The 17,783-nt window shown below is 49.2% G+C and overlaps 1 protein-coding gene across 1 annotated transcript in view; it reads left to right on the plus strand.

Annotated features, from left to right (window-relative positions):
• LOC118212501 (astrotactin-2) overlaps window positions 1-17,783 on the plus strand; it is a 382,570-nt gene that overhangs the window by 126,257 nt on the left and 238,530 nt on the right. Inside the window, exons 4-5 of the mRNA XM_035390420.1 lie at window positions 8,692-8,763; window positions 13,604-13,753. Of these exons, the coding sequence (XP_035246311.1) occupies window positions 8,692-8,763; window positions 13,604-13,753 (222 nt within the window). The remainder of the gene's footprint in view (window positions 1-8,691; window positions 8,764-13,603; window positions 13,754-17,783) is intronic.

Here is a 17,783-nt window from a genome sequence, read left to right on the forward strand (position 1 = left end):
TTAATTACCGCTAACATCGCTGGCGGTCGTCCTTTTCTTCGACCTTGCGGAACGCCGCGAGGCTCGTCGGGCCTTGCCGAGGAGGAGGAGGAGGAGGAGGAGGAGGAGGAAGGCAAGAAAGCGGCTGACCGCGGAGGGCGTCGCGGTGACCTGCCGGCCTTCGCCTCCGCAGAAAACGTTCCGTCTGGACTCGCCGCAATTAGAGAAGAAGAAAAAGACTGTCAGTCTGTGGCTGCATGGCAGTTAAAAAAAAAAAAAAATGTAAAGCCAGTAGTACAGCTTTCAATGCGCAGTACCATAGAAACCTCTGTTTACAGAAGCAAACGCGGACGCGCGGAACTCCAGAATCCTTCGGCTTTGTCGATGCGAAGCGAACGCAGACGCGGCTCGCGTCGCGGTTCTGGTCCGTAAACTCTGTGTTCTGCCGAGCTGTCGGAACCGGCCGTGCGCTGCCGTAATTGAAATAAAAATAGAAAGCTTTTGTTGTACATCAGAGTGAGATAAACAAATCAGTGCTATTCCACTCGTTACCGCAGACCTTTTCCTTCACGTTCGGCGAATCAAACCATGAATTTTCATCGGCGCGGGCAAATGGAGGATAACCGTTTGCGATGGCGCTGTACAGTTCGGCGCTACGGAGGGGTAATTAAGCGTGCGTGGATTCTGATAACAAATTATAACCAGGACAACAAATAATCAAAACATGAATTAGCTCTTTGATATTACTGGGACTGTTTCAATTAGAGGGGTTTGATTTATTTTGCGATCTAAGCCGCGCACGTTGTTATTATTTCTCCGGTAGGGTACGAGTCGCACCGTCGCTTCAAAACCGGAAGGCGTGCGGTTCGAATCCCAAACGAGGGTTTCCTCTGGGTTCTCCGTTTTCCTTCCTCAGTCCAAGGACGTGCAGGGTTGGGTGCATCAGAGGGTCTAAATCAGGGGTCCTCAGTCTTATCCAGAAAGGGCTGGTGTGGGTGCAGGCTTTTGTTCTAACTGGGCAGTGACACACCTGATTCTACTAATCAAGGTGCTTAGCAAAGATTCCAAGGGGTTGATTAGTAGGAGCAGGTGTGTTGTAGAATCATCACTGCTTGGTTGGAACGAAAGCCTGCACCCACTCCGACCCTTTCTGGATAAGATTGAGGACCCCTGGTCTAAATCATGGATACTCAAATCTGGACCTCAAATCCAAATCCGGCCCTGGTTTTATTTCCCGCCAGGTAATTAGCTGTATGATTAATGCTACTGATTGGCCAGACGCACACCTGATTCACGCCTGACTCCCACCCAGGTTAAGGGAGTGTGGAAAATGAGCAGTTCTTGGACCTCGAGGGCTGTGATCTGAGTAACGGGAGTGTAAATTGCCCTTGGGGGTGTGAACGTGCGCGTGAATGGCGTGTGGGGGCCCTGCGATGTGTTGGTGACCTGTCCAGGGCGTATCCCAGCCCTTCGCTGTGTGCATGCTGGGATAGGCTCCAGTCCCCCTGCGACCCTGACCAGGAGTAAGCGGGTTAGAACAATCGCGGCTCTGTTTCAAGCCCGGCCCTCTCTCAGGTGGCAGGTAGCTCAGTGATTCGCTGAGTTTCACCCTTTCAGACCCCCCCTCCCCCCCCCCCCCCCCCCCAGGAGGGGAGGGGAGGGGGGATGGTGGCAGGGTGACTCCTTATCGCTGAGAAGAGACTGCAATAGGCACCTCCTGTTACAACTCAGTTCTTTTGATGCTTTTAAAACTGTTAACTGTTTTTTTTTTCCTCCTTGGAACTTTATACAAGAAAGAAGCTTTCAATAGGTGTGCTTTGTTTTATTTTTTTATTTTTTTCAAAAGAAAAAAAAGAAACTGCTTATCACAGCTAAAATTCACATGCCCAAGCCTGGAAACCGAAATGCTTCTCATTCTTACAAATGGATGAGGAAGAAGAAAAAAAAAAAAACAATAACAAGGAATTGTTTTTGTGCTCCGTGAGAAGAATGAAAAAGTGCGGTGTTACCTAGACAACAACATGATGAAATGCTTCAGAGATGGCGGGGAAGAAAAATAGGAGAGCGAGAGACAGAGAGCTAGAGGGACAGAGACTGTGAGAGAGAGAGAGAGATAGAGATAGAATTCTGCACAAGGTTACCATATGCGCGGCTGTTGTGCTGTGAAGATTTTCACTGCGTGAGGCGAGATCTCCCTGGCCTTCTCTCTTTAATAACCGGAGCACTGTTAGTGTGGAATACCAGTAACCAGTACACACAACAGCGGGTGCCGAGGGGGGTGGGGGGGTGGGGGGGGTGCGGGGCGGGGGGACGAGGGAGGGGTAGCTTACCAAGCTTTCGCTGTCTCGTCATATACTCGTCCTCAGCTATCGTGAGAAGACTTGCTTTATTTTTATTTTTCCTTTTCTTCTGCCTCCCGTACGCTAGACGACTTCTAGACGACTAAAGTTGAGCTAAGATCGCTCGCGCATTTAACAGCGATCGTGGGTTTAATGTGTGCCCCACCCCCCCTCCACCCCCGACACATTAAACATTGATTAGGAAATCAGAAATAGGCAGGCTAGTAAACACCGGTGCAGTTGAAAGAATTATCTTGTAAAAAAAAAAAAAACGAGTGAAAAGGATTGTGGGAGAATGTCGGCAATCAGACGCTCGCGCATCCTCGACGTTCATCGCTCGGTCGGCGTCCGGTTCGATTTTCGGACGCCCGACCCCCTCGGTCTTCCCCGATAACGGCGGAAGCGTAACCGATGGGCCTTCCGCAGCGCCGCTGATTTTTTCCATCGGCGTTCCGTCGCCCCCGTCTTCGAGCGCGTCCTCAGAAACGGAGCTCAGCTCCGCTCGCGGCAACCCCCTACGCGTGAGAAAGCTCTCCGAGCCTTCCCCGCCTCGTCGCGAAACTCGTCCTCGGCTGAACCTGACCTTCCCCGTGACTCTACCCCAGCCTTGCCACAGACAGCTCATTTTTCACCAGACGACTTGCTTTCAGTTCTTTTTTTCTCTCTCTCTTATACCTCCCATACACCAGATGACGTCTAGACTGTTAAAGTCTAATGCAGTCTCACGTTAAACAGCAATTATGGGTTCTTAACCTCAGAGGCGCACACATCTTAGGATTCTGCGAAGGCGGGGAATCGTGTAGCTTCGCATATTATAAGACGCCAACAGGACTCTTCAGGAGATTTTTTTTTTTTTTTTCGTACCCCTCCTCTGCTGATGTCAGACAAGGACAGCGCACCTATTGGCTGTTAACAGCGTAGGATTATAAATCGCGTCGTTGGCCATCACAAAGCATTTGAGCCAAGACTAAATACTTGAGATGATACTTAACACGGTTGATTTTGTCGGAAACGGTCAAGACGAGAAAAAGATTGCCTTAATCTGAGTCGGAGTTGTCTTAATGCAGTCTCACAAAAATCGTGAGTTGAGGCGGGTGCACGCACAGACTGAGGTAAGACTGCCAAAATTTGACTCCTAAGACTGTGAAATCACTTTAAATTTCATCAAGTCGTAAGGCCAGCATGAAATGAACCGGTAGCAGAACTGGGAGAGATGAGCGCAAGGTTCCAGGTTTTAATCAGGCCTCTGACAGCACTGCTGTGAGTAAGAAGCTTCTTCAGTGAGGTAGCTGGTAAGCTAAAGATGGGTACACTGGTGTAATAAGCTGGAAAAGAACATTATTGTAATGCTATGGTTACATTTTTGTGATGCTAACGTCATGGTGGTAAGGTGATTATACTATGGTGATGCTAGGCTAAAGGCAGTGCTATAGCAGAGCTAGGCTAAGGTAAAGTGTTACTTTAATGTTAAGCAGCTAGCATTGCTAGGCTGATGCTACTGTAATATTAAGGTGTTATGGTAATATTAATGTTAGCAGTGCTAGGATGATGTTATTGTTATGTTAAGGGTGTTGTAATATTAATGCTAGCATTGCTAGGCTGATGCTATTGTAATATTAATGTGTTATGGTAATATTAATGTTAGCAATGCTAGGTTGTCGCTATGGTAATGTTAAGGGGGTCATTGTAATATTAATGTTAGCAATGCTAGGCTGTCGCTGTGGTGATTTTAAGGAGGTCATTGTAATATTAATGTTAGCAATGCTAGGCTGTCGCTGTGGTGATTTTAAGGAGGTCATTGTAATATTAATGTTAGCAATGCTAGGCTGTCGCTATCGTAATTTTATGGAGGTCATTGTAATATTAATGGTTGCAAAGCTAGGCTGTCGCTATGGTGATTTTGAAGGGGGTCATTGTAATATTAATGTTTGCAATGCTAGGCTGTCGCTATGGTGATTTTAAGGAGGTCATTGTAATATTAATGTTAGCAATGCTAGGCTGTCGCTATGGTGATTTTGAGGGAGTCATTGTAATATTAATGTTAGCAATGCTAGGCTGTTGCTATGGTGATTTTGAGGGGGTCATTGTAATATTAATGTTGCAATGCTAGGGTAGAATTGGCCAGCATCACGGCACTAGGAAATAAATTGAGCTTGATGACCTGATGAATCTCATCGAGCGATAAAACGAAAGCCTGCTTATGTTTCCATTGTCTGTGCATCGCGCTCGTTAATAATTGAGCAGCAAAAATACATTGACAGGCATGTGGGCAACAGAAGTAACCGAAGAGCTTGGAACATTTTTCCTCACCGTCTAGCCAGTTTGAAAAAATGTTATTATTTTTGTCTCCAACGCAGACACAAGGTTTACCGCAGATAAATAATTTGGGAAATGGATCGTTTCCTGACCATCACTCTAGTCTGTGGTCAAACAAAATCCCGGCAGTCGATAGATCAACAAACATTTTTTCTCCGTGAGCACCCCTTGTTGATCTTGTTTATGAACCTTTATTGATGTTCGACTAAACGTTAACAACGCATTAATGATTTATTACGCGTTTATGAATAAAGGATCAGATTTAATTGTTCTTTGGGCGTCAGGCAGGCCCTGTCTGGAGCATCGCTGGCAGTAGCGGACTAGACGAAGGGAAAACGGACGTGGATCATTAGCGATAGCCGCGAGACGGCACCAGGAAGAGACGGAAACAGATGATCCGCTGTGGCGACCCCTAACGGGAACAGCTGAAAGAAGAGGAGGAAGAAGAAGAATAAGAAGAAGAAGAAGAAGAAGAAGAAGAAGTGAGACGGTGCTTACGTGGCGGGCAGCGGGGCTGTTACGCGGTTCTGTTGCGCGGTTCTGCCGCGATGTGCGGTCGCGGGTCAGGCGAGCCGATCCGTGTCTTCGGCTCCTCCTCCTCCTCCTCGTCAGCGGGGGAAGAAGTGGAATCTATCGCTCCCCCCCCCCCCCCCCCTTCGCTCTTACGAGCAATTTCTCTCCCCAGCGATGTCATCAAGCGCCATCCCAGCCGTCGTTTCGGCAGCGGCCTTTGTCGGGGGGGGGGGGGGGGATGTTGGGGGGGGGGGATCCCATTCCCGCTCTCCGTATCGCTCTGCCCTCCGCTCAGACCTCCTCGCATCCCAGAGTTCAGCTGTGCGACCCCGGCGTCCCCTCAGAAAGGAGCGGCGTCCCTCGATCGGCAGCAGTAAAGTGCCGGCGTCCGCCTGCGTTCGTAAAGCGGTAATAACACAGATACTAATGTGTTATAAACCCCCTGCTCCTGAATGCGTGACCTCCATTTTGTATTACGGCAGAGACTACGGTTCTTACTGGTCGTTAGGTATGAATGTGTGCACGGCATGTAATTATGGAAAATGGATATCTTACTGGTTGCCAGGGATGGATGCGTGCACTGCATGTAATTTTTGGCATGGTTATCATGGCTTCTTCTTCTTCTTCTTGTTTTGTTCTTGTTCTTGTTTTAAAAAAAATAGAAATAACACCTTTAAAAATCACCCCCTCCCCCCTCATTACGTGCACATCAGGGTTTACTGTGGTGATTAACTTGACAGAAATGCAGGTAGCTGTGGCCCAGTGCATTGTGGTATGTTATATGAGGCTTTTTGGCTGCTTTTGGATTTTAAGGAAACATTTAGCTTTTTACACAGAACCCTATTCCTGGCTTTCACGTGAATAAAAATGCACTGAAGTCCGGCTTATTGCTAAGCAAAATTGCTAATGTTCATTTTACTCTTACAGGGTTCATATCAGTGTAAAATGGTTAGTGCGCTCTATAAGAGAAGCTCAAACTTTGTTAGGTGTTTAACGTCGTAGCAGTTTGCTGTGAATCTTGGGATTTGAAGTTCGAACAACAGGTCAAACCTTCTTGATGGAGGTGTAGAGTAGAAAAGTATTATGATAAATTTCACGATAATGTGGTCTTACTTACTTAATGTGATACATTACAATGAAGATGATTTTATGCAAAGCAATCTGTAACGTGGAGATAATGGCCGTCTGTGCCACTGTAGTCGGGGAGCAAACACACTGGACTGGTTTCTCGCCGAAACTCTTTGTCCCTGCACTGCTGGGAATCGTTACCACGTTTATTTTCTACTTTCATTTCTGTAGAAATAGATCGCGCTATTGTTTAAGCTGTCAGGTTAAAGAAAAGGGCCATTACTGGTGATGCTGCGGATAAAAATAATTCTGTAACTGCTTTCTTGAAAGGTTTTTTTTTCCATAAGAGACGAGGCTAAGGAAGTGAAAAGTTCAGCGAACTTCCTTCAGTACGGTAGCGCGACTTGTAATTAAGAACCTAACTAAAAACAGAGACTCTGATTGGCAGTTGCCCTCTAATTAACCAGCGTACCTGTGTTAGTGATGAGTGTGTATTAATTTGCTGTCAGCGTCTAGCACCATTTCACGGGTGAATGTAAGTGCATATAACGATGAAATGTTGGAAAGTTCTGCTTCTTCTTCTTTAGTGGAAATCGTCCTCCGTGAGTTCCGTGCGTAGTTTCGGTTGGTTTGCATGCGGGTCTGCGGGTAATTCAGGTTACCGTCTTACAAAAGGGACAGGGCGACGGCGAAAGGAAAACAAACGATAAGTCTGACTCGAAACGAGTCAACACCTGGAACGTGTGGCGAATGGGAAATGAAGAACAGCTGTGGTTCAGCTCCTGGTCCCAAATCTCTTTCCTGTTTGTAAAGCCCAGGCCTTTGTTAAAAAAAAACCGAAGCAGTGCATTTTGGGATTGCTGAGGTCTGCATTCTTTTGTTGTTTTTTTTTCCAGTGGAAGTTTGCTTTAAGAACAATGCACCACATTGTCAAGATGCCTGCGCAGTTTGTTCAAGCTTTATAGCCCACACTGGGGTTCGATCCTCCACCATGACACCCTCTACGCAGTAAATGCCCAGTGTTAATTTGACTCTTAACAGAGTACATATAAATGTAAATACAGTATGAGCTCTGTAATAGTTTATTTAATGCTTAACATTTTACTGTGCAAACGGTGATCCCATCTCTATCTGTTACTCTCTGTGTTTGATACCTGTCTGAAGAAATAAAAAAATACAATGGGACCCTCTTTTCTCCTTTGTTACAAAAAAGACACCAATGCTCATTCTGGTTAGATTGAACCTGTCCCCGGTGTATGCGTGCTTCACGTGGAGGAGAAGGGGCTCTGGCAATACGTGAGAACCAGACAGGATGTGAGTAGGCAGTGGCCATTATCAGACTGCCAAACGGTCAGTGGGGCGGGGTGGGGGGGGGGGGGGGTGAGCAGGAGATCCCGCGAAGTCATTTGACACGTTCGGGGATTGGTACCTGCGACCGACCGTTTCTGCGCTTGTCCGTGTGTCCGTCCGTGTAAAGGCTGAGCCAACACTCCCCATCCCCGACCACCACCCCAACCCCCCCCCCCCCCCCCCCCCGGCCGCAGCAGATAATGGCTTAGGACGGCGAAAAACGGAAGTGAAGGGAAATCGAGGATCGAAAGACTGTGACCATAGCCGCTGGCCAAGTGCGATTAAGAATCTGCCCGTTTGGGAAAGAAGAAAGGACCTTATCTGCAGTCACAAGATTAGGTCAATAAAGCTGTGCTTTCTTTTACCCGCCCTGCGCATTAAAATACAAATTACTGCGGGCGAAGTGTTCGGGCGTCGTAAATAATAATTAATTTTAATGCAATACGATAAAAAACGGTTACTTCCAATTACCGAACGCTGTGCAAACAAACTGCGTAATGGTGTGTTAAGCGGGATAACGAGCTATGAAATATGGAAACTGAAACAAAAGTATGAAACGGAAAAAAATACCGGGAGCCATAAAGCGATCTCAACACTAAACAGGCCGTAAAGTGCAATCAGGTGTGGAGTAATGAGCACGTTTAGCATGAATCGGTAATAAAAAAAAAAAAGACAAAATAGTCGCGGTCGTGATGCGAATGTGGCAGGTTTGTGGTAACCTGGATGACCTTGGGATCGTCGTGTCAGATTTCTGATGAATGCTGTTGAAGAAGGGCTCTGAGTTTCGCACTACGGCAAGCTGAGCGATGTTTTCAGGCGTTTGTGTTTGTGCCTTTTTTTTATTTTATTTAAAAAAGCTGTTATTCTCGGGTTTTATTTCTGCGTTTTGTGATTTTGACACCTGTTACATCGTTAATTAACAAAGTTCATGCGGGTGTTCGTGCCCGCGTCTAAATAAAGACGTTTTCGCGCGCGAAGCTTCAGGTGGTAAATTTGGCGTTGATGGTTGACACTGAAAGTTTGTCGGAAAGAAAACGGTCCCTCGTCTTCTGGGCGAAATGTTTTGGGACAAACTATTTTATTGTTACTTATTTATTTATTTGTTTGTTTGTTTATTTTTTTTTAGGCGGCCGAAACCACTGGGAGGCCCGGACCCCGAGGAACAACCTGTCCCCCTGGTCGGCGGCCGGTGACTCGGGTGAGTGTTTCCCGGGAAACCGGCTCTTCCTCCTGCTCGGCGCCATTAGCCTGCCTGTTGAGTCTGACTTCCTGTCAGCCATCGACTCGTTTGAGTTTTTTTGTCCTTTATTTCTTAAAAAAAAGATTCGGAGTTGGAGGTCCCGGGGCGAATGGCGACGAGGGGGCGAGCTCCGGTTTTAATGGACCCCGCGCGGGAGGAGGGCGAAGGAGAAACGAAGGGGTTTTTTAAATTGCGGTTCGTCCGCCGTTAATCCTTCGCCCCGGTGGTTAATGTGGGGCGAGGATTAGAGGGAGGAGCTGTCGCCGGATTGCTCCCGGTGTCAGCGCGGCGCTGCCGGGAAGAGTCTTCATCGTGGGGGAAAGAAAAAAAAAGCTTCAGCTGCAGCCTTTCCGGGGAACGGGGATAAGATCCATAACCTGTGAAAACGGGGGGGACTGCGGAGGTGGCCTGGTCTCGACCTTTCTCATCAACGCGGTCAGACGTCCGCCTGTCAACACAGTAGTAAATGTTATTACATTACATTACATTACATAACATTACATAACACTACATTACATTATATTACACTGCATCACACTACATTACACTACATTACATTATATTAGTCTACATTACATTATATTACACTGCATCACACTACATTACACTACATTACATTATATTACACTGCATCACACTACATTACACTACATTACATTATATTACACTACATTACGTTATATTACTCTACATCACACTACATTACATTACATTAATTTAGCAGCCTTGCTTATCCAGAGTGACAAACTCGTTTAGGCCCGTTTATAATCAATAAGTGCAATATTGCACCTAACAAGCAACAATTTGCATTATAACAAAGGAACATGCCATTAGACCCAGCTTTGCATTACACAATAACGTTATCCGAAGGCAACACGATATCAATATAAGAGGAATAATAAGTTTATTATACGACTGACCATTAAACAGCTCTGCATCAGCGCCAGGCTTACCGTCTATTTCAAGGCAAGTTTGATATTTTATGTTTGATGGTGTGTGTCTGCCCCCCCCCCCCCCATATGAAAGTGGTAGCTTTGGAGAAAGCAGCTGTACACCCTGCATAGATCTTCCTGAGGTCCCGGATGGGATTTGAACCCGGGCCTCTCTCTCGCCCGAAGGCCTGCGTGCTATCAGTCAGCCGAAATCGTAACGCCCCCCCCCCAGCTATGGGCCGCATCGTTACTTTCAAACCCCAGGGTTTGCTTCGCCGGGGAGCGTTGTCACGGTAACCCGCTACGAGGCCTTTCGATTTGCCGTGCCTCGCTGCGCTTCGCCGGGCGCGCCGGGGCGAGCTGCGTCCCCCCTACGTCGACGTCCGACCGCAGCGGTTGGTGGGGGGTGTGGGCGGGGGATCTCGGAGGGGGGGTGTCCAAAGTTAACTGCACGTTTCCCACGGTCAGAGGAGCCGCCGCGGACGCCGTACGGAGTCTGCTCGTTTGTCTGTTTGCCCCCCCCACCCCCCACCCCCCACCCCCCCCCGTAGCGGGATTCGTTCCGCGTATTGCGGAAGAGCACACAAGCTGCATCTGACTGCAACCCTCGCCCCCACCCCCCCCCCACACCCCACACCCTGTATGTGCACAAGCAGCCTCTGATCTCTGAATAAACTCCCTCCCGCTGTTAATTAAGCTGCAGGGCTTGGTGGTGGGGGGGGGGGGGGGTTTGGGGGGGCATGGGGGAGCTCTGGGATCTGAAGCGAACGCTGGATTTAAACGAGACTGCTACAGGCAGCCTGACGCGTCCGCTTTAATTACAGCACAGCTGGAAGCGCTGTACCTGCGGGGGGGGGGGGGGGGTGGGGGGGGGTCGCGGGGTCCTTCCCCCGCTTGCCGTCCTGTGATTGGTCGGGAGTCGCGACGCCGGCCCCTTTGATTTGGCGGCATTGATCGGCGCGAGACTCCGGAGGGGAACCGCGCGGGAGCGGTCGCCGTTGCAGCGGGGAGGGTTTTGAGGACGGCGCGGAGGGGGAAGGCTACCTCGGCTCACGCGGCGCTCCACGCCCGTTCGATCCCTCAGCCGCTTTACGACCCGGAACGTGACGCGGCGCGTCTTTTACGGTAACAGCCCGTCACGCCGTAATAAAACTCAGCCACACTTCGCGGCCCTTTAAGAAGTACGTCATTTAACGCGGAGAGAAAATATGATGCAAACTGGCCCTTAATGTGTCGTAAACTAATAGATTGATTTTAGATGGAACTAAACGCGAAACAAGACGTTTATTTTTGTTTTAAAGCCCCTCCTACCAGGCCCTCGGTCTCTGACATTCTGATAGTCACGTGGCGCTTCTGTTTTTTCTTCGCAATCGCAGTTTTGCGAGATCATTTTCGTTATCGATGAGCTCACCGGCCGCGTTTTGCGAAAACGAAAACGAATGCTGAGAATTTAATTACGAGTCAAACTTGACGACGGACGTTTGATTGGATGCAGACTGAGCGGCGTTGCGCTCGGACGGGAGAGGTGAGCGAGTTTCGTCTATTTTTGTGTTGCGCAAATGTGGCGTAACGTGTTCGGACGGACGAAAACCTGCTAGTTTCCGTTAAATTAAAAAGGAGGCGCCTAGATTCTTGCTTTTGCCTTTCGCACTTTTGCCTGGTTCTTATTGATTTTCATGCAAGTGCACTGCATTACACGCTTCAAGCATGATTTATTCTACATTTCAGCCGTGAAAATTTATTTACTTATTTAATAATTTTTTGCGGGCCCTCTGGGCGCATTATTTTTTTAACTGATGTTATTGTCTTCTCATTTTTCAATGAGATTTATTTTCCAGGCAATGCAAAGGCCCTGGGTTTGGTCTCCCCCCCACCTGCCCCCCCAAACTTTCTAGCCCACCCCCCACAAATTGCTTTCTGTGGGTCTGCTCAGGCCTGAAAGTTGTTGGAATACAGCCCTGACTTATTATAGACATACTTCTACCAAACTACAAATAACTCTCTCTCTCTCTCGGTCTCTCTCTCTCTCTCTCTCTCTCTCTCTCTCTCTCTCTCTGTCTCTGTCCCTCCATCTTTCTCTCTCACTCACTCCCTCTCTCTTTCTCTCCGTCACTCCCTCTCTCTCTCCCTCACTCCCTCTCGCTTTCTCTCCCAGTCTCTCTCTCTCACTCCCTCTCTCTTTCTCTCCCAGTCTCTCTCCCTCTCTCTCTCTCTCCCTCACTCCCTCTCACTTTCTCCCTCTCTCTCTCTCCCTCTCTCTCTCTCTCTCTCTCTCTCTGTTTCTCTGCACACACGAGGCCATCTCTCCAGTGAAGTCCATTTGATTCCCACAAAATGTAACAATTACCGCTTTCTCCCATCGGCGGACAGGCAGTCATTACCGTTCCGCTGGGTCACTTTAATTTAGCGCTGCGGCTGTTTACACACGTCTGCTGCGATCTGCCACGCCCCCTCCCCCCCTCTCCCCCTCCCCCCCTGCCGCCCCCACAATGTGTGTCTGAAACACACTCCTCAAGTTGACTGTTCATTCATGAGCAACTGGACTGCGGTCCGTGGCACTAGCATAGCTAGCACCAGACTTTGCTATCCGCTGCTATCTTAGCAGAGGTTGGGTATATTTATTATATGCACTTATGCATTTTTTTTTTCATTCTTAAGAGAACAGATCGCAACATTTTCTTAACTCTTTGAAGTATGAAATGTCCGGGTTTCAGAGCCGCTCGCCCAGCTGAAACACTGGGTTCAGGCGGGTGTGTTCTCTCCGTCACGGATCCTGATTGGCCAGTGTCGCCTATGACTGACAGCCCTGGAGGATGACATGTAACCAGTAATAATACTGTAGTATCACCCTTAGAGGGAGGGAGAGTTCATGTAGTTCTCTTTGTCTTCTCTGTCAGGTACCAAATCCAGTGCATGCTTGTGGGTCGGTGCGCTAGATTAGGTACACGTTTAATTGAATTAGGAAATTAGGTACAAATTTAATTAAATTTGGAAAGCAGGTACGGACGCCCACAATGGTTAACAGACGTGGGAAAAAGGAGAGAGCTGAATGTAGGCTTCAGGGTTTGAGGCGTGTAGTGCAGCGAGGGGCTGTGGGCGGAAGGTCAAGTCCCTCGCAGGGAAATTTGTTTAAGCGATGCGCTGGACCTCATATGCTTGGGTACATATTCAGCTCTGTAAAGAGACGGACCCAAGCACACACATCCAGGCCTCTGAACTCTGTGTTTGCAACCTGGTGAAGGTGTCACAGGACCTAGCCGGTCAAAGCGGCTACCGAATTTTGTCGATTAATATCACGGTGATGGAGTTTGTGTGCGCGCGCGTGCGTCTGTGTGTGTGTGTAGGTGCGTATGTTTGTGTGTCTGTCTGTGTGTGTGTGTGTGTGTGTACATGCAAGTTGTCATTTTTGTTTTTGGTTTACAGAAAAACTAGTATTTTCTGTGGTTCCTTCATGAAATGTTTTGTAAGATCATTAGAGGACATGCTGGACTATTCAGTGCTGCATTACTGTGGATGTGGGTGTGATTTTTAGACACACACTCACACGTACATACACACACACTCTGGCACACACACACACACACACACACACACACAGACGTACTCTGACACACACACGCCACACAAACACACACATACACACACACAGGCACACACACACACACGCCACACAAATACACACACACGCGCACACACTTTTACAAACAGACATACACACAAACACACACTCTCTCTCTTTCTCTCTCTCTCTCTCACACACACGCACACACAGACACACCACACAGGCCACACAAACACACACACTCTGACACACACACACACACACACACACACACTCACTCACTCTCCCGGTGATGCTTTTTCAGCCTTCGTGCCGGAGCAGGAGTCCGTGGACGCCCTGATGCTGAACTTCCAGGAGAGCTTTCACGCCAACGCCGCCGTGGAGCTGGGCCGCGCCCAGCCCGTCACGCACAGCTCCTCCACCAGCCGGAAGAGGCCCAACTTCCTCTCCCAAGGTAGGACGCCCCGCGCCCCCGCGCCCGTCCCGAAAAACCCCGCCCCTCTACGACCGACGTCCGCTTTCCTGCTGTTAAGCTGTACAGCACTACGGCACTGCTGTTTGGGCGCAGGAAACTTTGGGATGAATTAGGAGGAACTTGTACACCTGGTTCGTTGTATTTCTTTTTTTAAGCCTGTACTTCGGGCCGAATTATGTTGTTCTCATTACCTGCTGACGCAGTTTACAAATCAGCTGACGGCTCAGTATCTTGCAGGCGTCCTTCGTGGAGACTGAACTGGTTACAGGTGGCGTTCTACTATGCGGAATCGCGCCCTTGCCCTGTGCATCCTGGGAAACGTAGTCATTCGCTGCCTCTCTGAGGGGAAAAATTTGAAAAGGGGAAATCTTTACGGCTTGCTTCTGCGGGTTTGGCTTGGTTTTTTGGCACGAGTCCAAACCCCCCCCCCCATCCCTGAGAGCCGCAGCGTGAGCCGGCTCGTTAGCGTCCGGCTCTTAATTGATTCATTATCGGGGCTAATGCGGTTAGCTCGCCTCAGCCGGGTTTCCCGCCCTTGCATTTGTTGCTGGTTTTAAGGGGGAAACAGGACCAGCAGAACCCTGTGACTTTCCGGGACCAGCGGCCTCCAGAGTCCCTGTATTACCGTTGTGTTGTTTGTGTCTCGAGCAAAGCCGTATTTTAGACCGGCCTTCGCAAAAATACGGATGAGGATCGGGTTTGTAAGATACACGCACAGACCGGTGTCCAGTTAAGATATACGCGCAGACCGGTGTCGAGGCGGTTAGCGCGCCAGGCGTTGTTGTGGCTTTATCTTTTGCAGTTCCGCCTGTCTGTTTTTTTTTTCTCTTTTTTCCAGAGGCACTAAAAAGCGGTCGGCGTGATTTAAACCCTGCGCTCTACTCTGCGCTGTGATTTAAAACACTTAATTCCGGAGCGGCGGAGGCTAATCTCACTCGCCGTGTGTTTGGTGCTCAGGGAACGCCGGCAAGACGCGGCCAGCGCTAGGCAACTGAGACTTGATTAAACAAACGAACGAGGGAGGGAGAGAGAGAGAGAATCAGAAAGAGAAAGAGAGAGAGAGGGCGGGAGTGAGAGAGGAGCAGAGATAGAGAGGGCAGAGAGGGGGGCAGAGGGAGAGAGAGGGAGGGGGAGAGTGTGGAAGGGAGAGAGAGAGAGAATCAGAAAGAGAAAGAGAGAGAGAGGGCGGGAGTGAGAGAGGAGCAGAGAGAGAGAGGGCAGAGAGAGGGAGAGAGAGAGGGGGGCAGAGGGAGAGAGAGGGAGGGGGAGAGTGTGAAAGGGAGAGAGAGAGAGAAAGGGAGAGAGAGAGATTAACCATCCTGAGCTTTTCAGTGAAATCATTGCTGAAATATAGAGAGAGCTCATTCCTCGCATTCAAAGACACGGCATTGTGTGTTCCAAGCGTTTACAGTTCAGCCATTTTGCAGACTCTCCGAACTGGCTCAAGGGTACAATGGCTGTGCCCCACCCGGGAATCAAACCCGCGACCTTGGGGGGGGGGGGGGGTCAGCACCTTGCGAGTATTCGTTCTTTTGTTTTCCTGTGAGAAGAATGCACGCAGGCTTTTGAGAGATGCTTTCAAGGCGGTGAATTCAATCGGAGCTGAGCTTCTTCGCCAGGAGCCCGGTTGAGGACGCGGTCCGGCGGGAGTGAACAGGGAGCCGCGCGGGGCCTGGCGGTGAGGCTGCCGCTCCCTCTCCTCTGCGCCGGGGCGACGGGGCCCGACACGCTCCCGCGCGCGCCCACGGCGAGGGGCGTCTGCGGCGTTCCGAACGGCTCGTTTACGTCCTGGCGTCTGAAAGGGGATTAAGATGGTGTTCAGAGATCAGAACAGGCCTGATGGAGCAGTGTGTGTGTGTGTGTGTGTGTGTGTGTGTGTGTGTGTGTGTGTGTGTGTGTGTGAGAGTATGTGTGTGTGTGCATGTGTGTGTGTGAGAGTATGTGTGTGTGTGTGTGTGTGTGTGTGTGAGCGTGTGTGTGTGTGTGTGTGAGAGCATGTGTGTGTGTGTGTGTGTGTGTGTGAGAGCATGTGTGTGTGTGTGTGTGTGTGTGAGCGTGTGTGTGTGTGTGTGTGTGTGTGTGAGAGCATGTGTGTGAGCGTGTGTGTGTGTGTGTGTGTGTGAGCGTGTGTGTGTGTGTGTGTGTGTGTGAGAGCATGTGTGTGAGCGTGTGTGTGTGTGTGTGTGTGTGTATGTGTGTGTGTGTGTGTGTGTGTCTGTGTGTGTGTGTGTGTGTGTGTGTGTGTGTGAGAGAGCATGTGTGTGAGCGTGTGTGTGTGTGTGTGTGTGTGTATGTGTGTGTGTGTGTGTGTGTGTCTGTGTGTGTGTGTGTGTGTGTGTGCGTGTGTGTGAGAGCATGTGTGTGTGTGTGTGGGTGGGTGGGCGTGTGTGTGTGTGTGTGTGTGTGTGTGTATGTGTGTATGTGTGTGTGTGTGTGTGTGTGTCTGTGTGTGTGTGTGTGTGTGTGCGTGTGTGTGGGAGCATGTGTGTGTGTGTGTGGGTGGGTGGGCGTGTGTGTGTGTGCACGAGTGAGGGAGGGAGTGTTTGTGTGTATTTTGGAGCATCACAAATTAACGTGTAATTTAAGAAAATAGCTATTTTGGTTCATTCCTTTGGATGGATCTTAAAGTGGAATATGTTCCACATATCTGAGAGTTAAAATACAGCTCACTGCTTTCATTTATTTGTTTATTTATTTATTTTTTATGACCCTGCGTAGGACATACAGGATTTAAGATTAAAAGGTTTAAAAGTGCAGACAGACAGACAGGTAGAATATGGAACTTGTGGAATAAACTCACAGACTCATGAGCAAAACCACTTGGTGGTGGATGTTTTATTTAATTAACAGCCAAACACATGAACCGTACAGCTCCTGCTATGCCACACTCTCTCCACAGAAACTACGTTTTCACCTGTTTATATACTGGTCTCCCTACCAATCACAATGTGGCGTTCACCTGCGACCAGCGGTGCACCACTCTAAAACAACCAATCCTAAATGGAACTTAGTACACACTGCACTGAGTGTGTGCTGTCCAAAATGGAACTTAGTACACACTGCACTGAGTGTGTGCTGTCCAAAATGGAACTTAGTACACACTGCACTGAGTGTATGTGTACTGTCCCAAACAGCCCTTAGTACACTGCACTGAGTGTGTACTGTTCTAAATGGTACTTAGTACACTGCACTGATTGTGTGTACACTGTCCTAAATAGTACCTAATGCACACTGCACTGAGTGTATCTGTACTATCCTAAACAGCACTTAGTACACACTGCACTGAGTGTATGTGTACTATCCTAAACAGTACCTAGTACACACTGCACCGAGTGGATCAGCACTCCACTGTCCTTGGTCCTGAAGATTAAAATGAGAGAGATAGTGAGAGTAATAGAGAAAGAGAGAGAGGGAGAGAGAGAGGGGGGCAGTGTTATGGGGGGGAGAGAGAGGGGGGAGTGTAATAGAGGTAGAGAGAGAAGAGGGGGTGTAATAGAGGGAGAGGGAGAGGGAGAGAGGGAGAGAATTACAGAGAGAGATGTTCAGTATTCATCTGTACTGCTGAGATAGCGCTGTGTCCTGTGCTGTGCTCTAAGCTGGTGAAGCAGGCTGCTGAGGGTCAGGATCTCCCCTCTTCAGATATTTTAGTCTTACGGGGTTCGTCGCCTCCAGCGATTCTGAGCGAATCGGCGTGGCCGAACCTGCCGGGGCTTCGGCGCCGAGCTCTTTACGCCTCGCTTCCGGTCCGCCGGCCCGCCAGACTCCCCCGGCCCGACGCGCCGACGGGCTTCCTGTTCCTGCGCCGAGGCTAGCCGCGCCCCCCGGGGGGAAAACTCACTGGGACTGTTTTCCGGAAAAAATGTACTCGTCACCCCGTAAATAAACTTCACAAAGGTTATTTTCAAATCCGTTTTCCGTTGTCCCTTCCCTGGGTTTCTTACTTTTCAGTTCACGGCGTGACGCTCTAAAATGAACTCTGAGCGGCGTTCTTGTGGGTGTGCGTGCGCGC

Source organism: Anguilla anguilla, chromosome 14 (assembly GCF_013347855.1).
Source record: "Anguilla anguilla isolate fAngAng1 chromosome 14, fAngAng1.pri, whole genome shotgun sequence".
NCBI lineage: Eukaryota > Metazoa > Chordata > Actinopteri > Anguilliformes > Anguillidae > Anguilla > Anguilla anguilla.